General features: G+C 32.4%; 1 protein-coding gene across 4 annotated transcripts in view; it reads right to left on the reverse strand.

The window, feature by feature from the left end:
- LOC107726930 (cyclin-dependent kinase 14) overlaps positions 1-11,088 on the reverse strand; it is a 166,377-nt gene that overhangs the window by 127,603 nt on the left and 27,686 nt on the right. For all 4 annotated transcript variants that reach the window (XM_016536623.1, XM_016536624.1, XM_016536626.1 and 1 more), the window contains exon 6: positions 8,028-8,090. In XM_016536623.1, the coding sequence (XP_016392109.1) occupies positions 8,028-8,090 (63 nt within the window). The remainder of the gene's footprint in view (positions 1-8,027; positions 8,091-11,088) is intronic.

Below are 11,088 nucleotides of genomic sequence, written 5' to 3' on the forward strand. Positions count from 1 at the left end.
CTCCCCCCACCTACAATCCCTGCCGGTACGAGACTCGAACCCACAACCTTTTGGGTTATGAGTCCGACTCGCTAACCATTAGGCCACGACTTCCCCATATGTGTAATGTACTGTATAATAACAATAATATAAAAATACTATAGTACAGTAAAATAAAGAATATAATATTTAATAATAATAATGAAATATTGTATGTAAAATAAAATAAAAGTAATAATGATAATAATATATTATTATTATTATTAATGCTGTTGTTAAAATATTTTTATTTTATCAAATTATAAAAATTAAATAAATTACTATCATAAAAATTACATGTAAAAAGTATATTTAAAAAAAGTATTTAATAATAATTAGTGCTGTCAAACGATTAATCGCAATTAATCGCATCCAACACAAACATACATGTATACATTTTAAAAATATTTACATGTATATATATATATATATATATTCAAATATCATTTATATTATACATAAATATTAATATTTTATATAACAACAAAACACATTTTTCTTAAATATATACATGCATGTGTGTGTATTTATATATAGATAATAAATATACACAGTACACACATATATTATGTAAAAAAATAACTTTTATTTTGGATGCGATTAATTGCAATTAATCGTTTGACAGCACTAAAAATAATATAATTAGCAATTAATCGTTTGACAACACTAAAAATAATATAATTATATAATTTAATAATAATAATAACTATTATTATTATTATTATTACATTTTACATAATACCAGCAAAATTACGATATTCATGGCCGTCTTCATTTCTTCTTCTTCACCTTCAAACATTATTTTGAAAGATCACCAGCTTTTTGTGCAGTTTTGTCACAAATCATACTTTCAGGTCAAAATGCGTACAGGTCTGAAAACACCAAGAAACAGCCAGAAAAGCCTAGCAACCACCCAGAAGACCGTAGCAACCACAACGAAACATCCCAGAAAACCATTACAATAAAACAGAAACAATATAGCAACCACATAGATACACTCCAGCAACCGCCCAAAACTTACACAAACTCCTGACAGCACGCTTTTCTCCCTCAAACTGCTAGACTTAAATACAAACCATCTGTCTGAACAAAAGACCGAATGAATCATTTCTGCTGACTGAATGAACTGCATTCTATTCTTATTTTGCAATAATGGACGATTATCTGTCATTTTATAGGACTGCAGTGGATAAAAATCCAGCATCAAGGAGAAATTCAGTGTCTGACTTCACAGTTTGTGTTGATTAAGCAGGATGTCTGCTAAATGAGCCGAGAGTCTCTCACATCTGCTGGAGAACCAGAGCGACTCCTCGTTTAGAGGAGCAGAGAGACTGGTTTTTAATGTGCCGCATCAATGGCTCATCAGCTCCACACCTGCTCTCCTGACACACACCAGTCTCACGAGTGAAGCTCTTTACTTCCACGGGAAGATCTCACGACGATGAGATACGAAGCAAAAGGGCCAGTGATCATCATCCGTATGCGTTCAAAAGCCCTGCTCACTCCACACCTCCGTCTCTGTGATTACAGCAACACTCTGACTTGCTTTATAAAACCATAAACATGAAATACACTATTCCTCAGAACACATTCAGGTCTGTTTTGACCTGGAAGGGATACATAAAAATGTGCAATTTTTAGTAAGGGAACTAAACTTTGCAAATGCTTTAAGACCCTGAAAATACACATAATTTATATTTTTCAGATTTTTTAAAATTATTTTTAAAGAGATATAATCTTTTTTTTTTTTTTACATTTTATATGTATGGAGTACGTTAGGTGTCAAAAATACTTTGTAAAATTATCTGTGAAGTTACATTAGTGTCAAAAATACTTTGTAAAATTATCTGTGAAGTTACATTAGTATCAAAAATATATGTAGTCTTTTCCTCATATCTCACACACTTTTTGGACTGAATTTTGTTGATAAACATGAATATGTACGTCTATTGATGAACCACTGCAGCATGAAAAAACAATTACATTTTTCATCTGAAAGTCAAAGTTTATGCAAGTAAAATGAATTGATTTTGTAATATTGGTTTTGATAGAAATAAATATGTGGACTTCATAAATTTGGACTGTTTCATGAGTTAAAAATTCAAAGGAATGAAATTAAATTCCATTCCAATGCTGGTCATTTTTCAGATTATATGTTCATATAAATGACATACAATGATACATTTAAATAAAATTTCTCATCAATTCTATATAGAGAGAGAGAGAACAGCAGGGCAAAAAAATATATACATATATTTTTTTTTTTTGGTGTGGTTTATGTGTAATTTGAAATTTCTCAAATTTTTCATGAATACAAAAAGGTGTAAATGCAGTAATAACATTGAACACTAAATTTTTTCACACAATCACTCATTAATGAGAAGTTGCTGATCAGATACAATATGGTTTTACATGACACATATTAAATTATGACTGTTATATAAATAAATAAATAATAATAATTAAATATTCTGGTCCAAACAAACCCGGAATGCAAAAACAGTATCCAGATTTTGAATGCATTATGGGGGCTATGGAAAGTTTCTATTATTTGGACAGCAGCATCTGAAACACAACAACAGCAGGTTAGTGAGCCTCTGACAGCAAAAAGCCTAACTTTATCTGGCAAGGCATCTTGGGAAGAATCTTTTGGTATGCCTTATCCACTCCTAGTATTGTTCAGCTGTAATGTCTTGGCATGCAGCATCCATTGCATCCTGGAGGGATATTTGGCCCTGTGGACGATGGTCAAAAACCTTCCATCTCCAGGCTCAGAAAAACTCCTCAATGGGGTTGAGGAAAGGGGAGTAAGGGCCAAGGAAAAGAGACATCATTGACTGACTGCACTGAGAATGGTGGAATGCCACATTGCTCCATGTGATCACATATATTGGCAAGTGGTCTCCCACCTGTCCCCTTTCTCTGGCACCAGTCTTTGGTACAGATCTTCTAAAATCTCACATTTATGCAGGAGTGCACTTTTCCACACAAGATCAGCCCAAAGAAGTCCTCTTTTACTGTATACTGTATGGTCATGTGATTGAAAGAACCTCAACACCTGAGTGTGTTTTCTAGATGGGAATAAGCTGTAATTTATATATTTGCATAATTTCAATCAGCTCTTAATGATAGACAGAATGAACATTAGAGAGATAGACAGAACGATCGATAGACAAAACGAATGGTAGAATGATAGACAGAATGAACATTAGAGAGATAGACAGAACGATCGATAGACAAAACGAATGGTAGAATGATAGACAGAATGAACATTAGAGAGATAGACAGAACGATCGATAGACAAAACGAATGGTAGAATGATAGACAGAATGAACATTAGAGAGATAGACAGAACGATCGATAGACAAAACGAATGGTAGAATGATAGACAGAATGAACATTAGAGAGATAGACAGAACGATCGATAGACAAAACGAATGGTAGAATGATAGACAGAATGAACATTAGAGAGATAGACAGAACGATCGATAGACAAAACGAATGGTAGAATGATAGACAGAATGAACATTAGAGAGATAGACAGAACGATCGATAGACAAAACGAATGGTAGAATGATAGACAGAATGAACATTAGAGAGATAGACAGAACGATCGATAGACAAAACGAATGGTAGAATGATAGACAGAATGAACATTAGAGAGATAGACAGAACGATCGATAGACAAAACGAATGGTAGAATGATAGACAGAATGAACATTAGAGAGATAGACAGAACGATCGATAGACAAAACGAATGGTAGAATGATAGACAGAATGAACATTAGAGAGATAGACAGAACGATCGATAGACAAAACGAATGGTAGAATGATAGACAGAATGAATATTACAGAGATAGACAGAACGATCGAGAGACAAAACGAATGGTAGAATGATAGACAGAATGAACATTAGAGAGATAGACAGAACGATCGATAGACAAAACGAATGGTAGAATGATAGACAGAATGAACATTAGAGAGATAGACAGAACGATCGATAGACAAAACGAATGGTAGAATGATAGACAGAATGAACATTAGAGAGATAGACAGAACGATCGATAGATAGTCAGATTGCAGCAGACGCTGTAGTAAAGCTAGCTCGTCTCCTGAGTTGCGTCCGGCTGTCATTATCAGTTAATTCACTTAAGCATTCTCATTAAAGCAGCCTAACACATCGAGCGAATCGACAGTACAACCTCAGCGTAACGAGGACTGTGAAGATCTCGTGTTATTTCTGGAGCGAGAGCAGCATATGCGCAGGAGGTCTGCCGCCCGCGGCCCGTCTCTCTGCTGCTTGACCAGTAATTACATTAGCAGCTAGCGCCCTGAGCGCTGCCTTTCACATGCTAATCCCATCCAACCTGCGGCCGAGGGTCTAGTGGCTTTTATTAGAGCAGATCTGAGCGAAATAATCAACTCCAGCTAATGGGCGGAATTAAAACTCCAGCCATTGTGTGGCGCGTTTGTTCGTGACTGCGGGAGCTAATCTCCACTTAGCGTCCATTCTGGATCTGACGAGTTGATGCTTGAGGAGGCGGCGAGTCTGTCTTTTAAAGACGAGCACTCCAGACATCATTAAGACACTAAGGACGAGCTCTTGTGTTAAAAACAGACAGATGAAGAACAACACAACTGAACAGAAGATGCATTAAACACTGCTCAACTGCAAATGAGCTTAATACACTAAAGATGCTCATCCTGCCACTACACTGCAAAATCATATTCATATTTTTTAGTTTGTGAGGTTAAAACAATCAAAAAATCCTCAAAACAAGATAAATTAACTTGTGAAGCAACGCTGCATTAGATACTAAGACTTGTTTTTCATAGACTGTTATAATTATGTGTGTATGTTGTCTTACTGCGAGCTAAAAATACACGATCTGCCAGTGCAGCAAGACAAACTACACATATATTCAAGATACAAAATATGAAAACAAGTGTTAATATCTCACGCAGTGTTGCTTCTTAAGTATTGTTTTCAAGGATTTTAATATATTCTAGATTAGATTAGATTTAACTTCATTGTCATTGTGCAGAATAAAATGCCGTTAGCATCTAAGCAGAAAATATAAAACAAAAAGCAATATAAAATACATATGTGTATATAATAATAATTATACATATACAATGCATATACAAAATACATACAAAATTATATAATAATTGTTGTATTTATCCATTTTTATTATAATTTTCATTTAAGTCATTTTTTGTAGTGTAGATTCATCTGATGGGTTTATTGTTTTATGTTTATTGCACATCAATAGTTGAACAATTTCAGTCCAATCTCAATCAACACAGATACAATGCCTGCTCAAAAATGCTACTTTTGTAACTTTTTGGGTGAACTTTTCGCCAAAAATGATACAAGTATCAATGTGAGCTAATCTAAACCAAGTTATCCAAGTAAAGATCATGCTTGCCTGGTCTACATGCATGAGAAATAAGACATTATAATGACCATAAAACGATTCTCTGAAGCTCACTGTCCTCAGAAACCTGAATCTACAGAGGAATCCTGGTCAGAAATGTTCTTTAAAGTCTGTGAAACCCGTGTAAAGTGCAGCCTGTCATGATTTTCTCGATACTGTTCCTGTTTCAGGTGAGCCGCTCTCATTCTCTTCTGTCAGCTTGTGATTTATCATGAATTCTCCATCGGATTGAATCTCAGTGAGGGAGCGTACGGGGTAAATACTTTATTAATGTAAATCCACAGTGACAAAACAGCTGATGAATTACATAAGCAACTTCTGCTCGCTGGCCTCATTCGCTCCATCACGTCTCACTCTTTCACTGCAACTTTCTACAAAGACATTGACTTTTGAATTGATTTCAAGGAGCATTTTAACCATTTAAAACCAGTCATTCCTCCAGCTTAACTAGTTTACTAACAGTACTGACATGAAGCATCAAACAGTAGACCATGGCGCTTGCAACGATAAGATCATGGGTTCGATTCCCAGGGAATGCACAAACTGATTTCCAAATTTAGCTTTGGATAAAAGCATTTGCAAAATAAGAAATGTAAACTATGCATGAATGTAAAAGCAATTTCTGCTCCAAGGTTATTATAGATAACTAAAACTGAAACAAAAAAATAAAAATATTACTTGAAATAAACATTAACTGAAGTAAAAAATATATATATTCTAATTATTTCAGCTTATGTTGTCAATGCAACATTTTTCATAAACGTAAAATCACTCAAAATAAAAAAAAGAAAACAGATTTAAAAAAATATATATTATTTTTATTATTTAATTAATAAATAATTTATTTAATAATACATTGTTTATGTAATTTATTTCTTATGAAATCAAACAATTAAATTTATTAAATAATAATAATAATCATAGTTTTTAATAGTTTTTGTCTATTTATTATTTATATCATATTTATTATGTATATAATAATAAAACAAAACAATAAATTGTTTTATTTAATTTATATATAATAACTATAATCAGCACCACCAGCATCACCAAATTACTAAATTATTATGATTTAAGAAAAATATCAAAAACTTTTCAGAGGAACAAATGACTATAAATGACGTTTTCCAGAAAATCAGTCGCACCAGGTAAAAAAATATATTGTTGAATAAGAAAAGATTTTCTTCAATGTATAGCCTAAGTCATGTTTTACTATTAAATTCAGAAATAATGTAAATACAGGTAAAAAAAAAAAACTTTATTAAACACTATAACGATGTATTTTAGCTCCCCATATACACAACAAATCCTTTAAATATAACGGCATTCAGTACAGAACAGGAATGAAAAATATAAGTATAAAACAAACATAAATTATATTAGTATTTATTATAAACACCAAGCCTAAATGAATTTATTTCACGCTCCACACGCTCGGTTCTGACAGAGAAAGAGCAGGAGACGGAGGAGAAAATGGGTCACTGAACTAAATTAAAGTGGTCTGGAAGATCTTTAACCAAGAAAGAGGAGAAATACTCATAAAACACACTGAAAACTTCTGTCAAACCTTTGTGTCAGAAGCACAACTCTAAACTAGCCTGATCCACACAGTAGTGTATAGGGCTGGGTAAAAAATATCGATATCTCAATTTTAATCGATTCTCATTTTTACGGAACGATATCGATTCTTAAATCCCAAGATTCGATTAGTCTAGCCTGTTTTCAGTTAATGGACGGAACACTGAAGGGCACTTTCCATCCAATACATTGCAATAATCATTGTGCTTTGGTACTTTTAATATGAAACAAAGTCTCAGATTTCAAATTCTGTCCATTGTATTGCAATATTCAACGCTCAATCAGAGCGTTTCAGCCGCACAAAGACGCCAATATAACGGCTTGTAAAAAATGTCACGTAACGTCACATTTACCTCAGAAAAACATATTCGGTGATTATAAACTCATTAGTCGGCTAGATAAATAAACTGTAGAGAGGGGCATTTTGCTAAATATATGCATCATATAACATATTCATTATAAATTTTACTGTTCTTTTTATGTTTGAATAAATCCATCAAGTTTTTATGACAGCCACCATTATGTTTATATATATATATATAAAAAAATTTGAACTAGAAATATTATGTAATTGTAATTTTATTATTTTAAAAACTTCATTAAGTGTAATTTTTACAAATCAGTCAATTTTAACCTTCAATATTATAGTAGGCTAATGTAGCACCAACTGACTCTCATGTATATTTTACAGCATTAGTTGAGAGATTTTTTTTCCTTAAGAAAATTTGGCAAGTACTGTACCTGATATATATCCAAAATAATCGATATCGAATCACAAGCTTGTGAATGACAATCGAATCGTGAAATTTGTGTCAAAACCCAGCCCTAGTGGTGTATTCTGGGCACTAAAACGAGCTGATCAAGCCAACGATGACTTTTAGAGCAGAGAAAATCTGAAATAGGGTAAAACATTAAGACCTGAAAGATTCAATACTGTGCATGAGCAGGTTTAGGCTGAATGAGAGGCGTTTCATCATATGTCTCACTCACCCTGATGTTGTCTGGATGGAGGCCGCCGGGATGTTTGTCCATGTACTGACACAGATCTGTGTGCTGCACAGAGAGAGAGAGAGAGAGAGAGAGAGAGAGAGAGAGAAAGAGGGGCGTGAGACACTGACTCTGAACAGAACCTGCCTCAAAAGCACACAAGTAATAGCATTTTTAATTAGATTTCAATTACAAATGAGGCAAATCAACCAAATTTCAGAAACCTCCTCAGCTAAAATGTTTGATTATGGAACATAAACAGTGCCAAAACATTCAATGTCATGGATGAATATTTACAGTAAATATAGGAGTGGGAAATGACTTTAGTGATCGTTGCAAATGGTGATGGTTCAAAAAAAGGGAAAAAGGAGTTTTTAAATAAATTATATCTACTTCGTCGGCATCAATAGCTTTGTGGGCAGCGCGCCGACATATAGCGGACCTTTCCTGATCCTAATAATAATAAATTATTATTATTAATTAATAATAAATTGTTTTATTTATTTCAAATTAAATAAAATGTATTATTATTATCATGAAATAATAATAATAATAATGCTTTAAAATATATTGTTTATTATTTTTCATGATTAAACTAATTCATTAAACTAATAAATCATGATAAACTTATTTAATAAATAGTTTTTTTATTTATTACAAATTAAATAAAACAGTTAATTTTGATTAAATAATAATAATAATAATACTAATGTTTTAAATATATTTATATTTTTATTATTTATTATTTCATTATTAAATTATTTAATAATATATTGTTTTATTTTTTTTTTCAAATCAAATATAACAATTTCTTAATAATAATAATAATAACAATATAATAGTTTTTCAAATATATATGTTTTATTTAATTACTAAATAATTTAATAATAAATAGTTTAATTTAATTAGAAATAAAACTATTTTAATTATTCTTTTCAGTATTGAATGAATTACACATATATTTATCAACATTATTTTTTACTCTGAGGACCATCCTGGATGATTTTATTTCTCACTGCAGTGCATTGTGGGAATTTCTACAGATACATAATGTGGATCAGCCTCATCATGAGCCCTTAAAATGATGCCTACAAAGGCAGCCAGAGAGGCTACAAAAACATGTCATGAGCTCATTTTTCCTGCAAGTGAGAGCTGACAGCAAAACCAGTCTGACCGTCCGAGTCTGATCCGCGACTGTCACTTCCTGTGTCAAACCGGAATCATTTCCTGTATGTGTGTCTCTTTCTACAGTGATTGTCTGGAGGAATTACCCACAATGCTCTGCTCAGTCTGTGATTCTGTGATTTGCAAACACCCGCAGATAAACGCGTTTCCCTTCATGAATAATGCAGTCGCGCGCTCAAACACGCTTCGTCTGTCAGTCGCCGTCAATCATTATTAACCACTCGCCATGCAAAATGAATTGATTTCCTTGCCGCGAAACCTTGTGTTTGTTAGCGGCACGCGTTTAAACGCAGCTGCATTTTCTGAGTGAAATGAGTCTCAGCGGTGGCTCAGATTAATATCCAAAGCTGCGGCGCGCGTCTCTCAACAGACCCCAGCTATCAATAGCTGAGCCGCTGTCCAATCTTCGCTTTTTGATTGTTTTCTTTGACACCCGACGTGTTAGCTTAGTTCTCATGAATAAATCAGAGCCATGCCGCAATCTCACGCTCATCCAATTTAGCCAGAGGATGTACAATCCACAGGAAAATACGGTTTACCAGAGTAAAAAGAAATCTGTTATATCGGAGACAACAGCTGGAATGAGAAAAGCACACGATGCAAAATAAAGCTAATCAGGGAACAGCAGTCTCTGACACTGAACTCGTCACAATAAATAAATAAATAAATAAAATAAACAGTGACCTCGTCACAATAAAAAAAATAAAAAATAAAATAAAAACTGACCTCGTCACAATAAGAAAAAAAATTTAAATAAATAAAAAATAAAATAAAATAAAACAACTGTGCCTAAGGCCCTAAAACCAGCAAACCACAGCAAAAATAAATAAATAAAATAAAATAATAATAATAAATAAAATAATAAAATAACATTATGTGCCCAAAACCAGCAAACCACAAAAATAAATTAATTAATTAATTAAAATTAAATAAATTAAAACAAAACAAAAAACAACTGTGCCCAAGGCCCTAAAACCAGCAAACCACAGTAAAAAAATAAATAAATAAATAATAATAATAATAATAAATAAATAAAATAATAAAATAAAACACCATATGTGCCCAAGACTGTAAAACTAGCAAACCACAGCAAAATACTAAAATAAAATAAAATTACATAAAAAATGTGCCCAAGACCCTAAAATCATAAATAATAAAATAAAAAATAAATACATAAATGAATAAAATAAAATAAAATAAAAAACCATATGTGCCCAATACCCTACAACCAGCAAACCGCAGCAAAATAATAAATAAAATAAAATAAAATAAAATAATTAAGTGCTCATGGCAATTAAAACAAAACAAAAAACAACTGTGCCCAAGGCCCTAAAACCAGCAAACCACAGTAAAAAAATAAATAAATAAATAATAATAATAATAATAAATAAATAAAATAATAAAATAAAACACCATATGTGCCCAAGACTGTAAAACTAGCAAACCACAGCAAAATACTAAAATAAAATAAAATTACATAAAAAATGTGCCCAAGACCCTAAAATCATAAATAATAAAATAAAAAATAAATACATAAATGAATAAAATAAAATAAAATAAAAAACCATATGTGCCCAATACCCTACAACCAGCAAACCGCAGCAAAATAATAAATAAAATAAAATAAAATAAAATAATGTAGGGGTAAAACGGATCATAGTTGATCGTTTGCACGTGTTTCTAAGTCTTGCCGATTTAAACATTCAAGTGTTTTAAACCATTCGCGCGCACTCATTCAAAGCGCGCACAGAGAGCTGCGTTTCAGACAATGCACATACACAGAATTGATTCCTCTTTCGCATATCCTTGCATCTGAATGAACACACACACAAAAAATTATCTCAAAATAACTGTCTCGGCAAGTATTCTCGTAAACACA

The sequence above is a fragment of the Sinocyclocheilus rhinocerous genome, unplaced genomic scaffold, assembly GCF_001515625.1.
Source record: "Sinocyclocheilus rhinocerous isolate Xijiao unplaced genomic scaffold, SAMN03320098_v1.1 scaffold2471, whole genome shotgun sequence".
NCBI lineage: Eukaryota > Metazoa > Chordata > Actinopteri > Cypriniformes > Cyprinidae > Sinocyclocheilus > Sinocyclocheilus rhinocerous.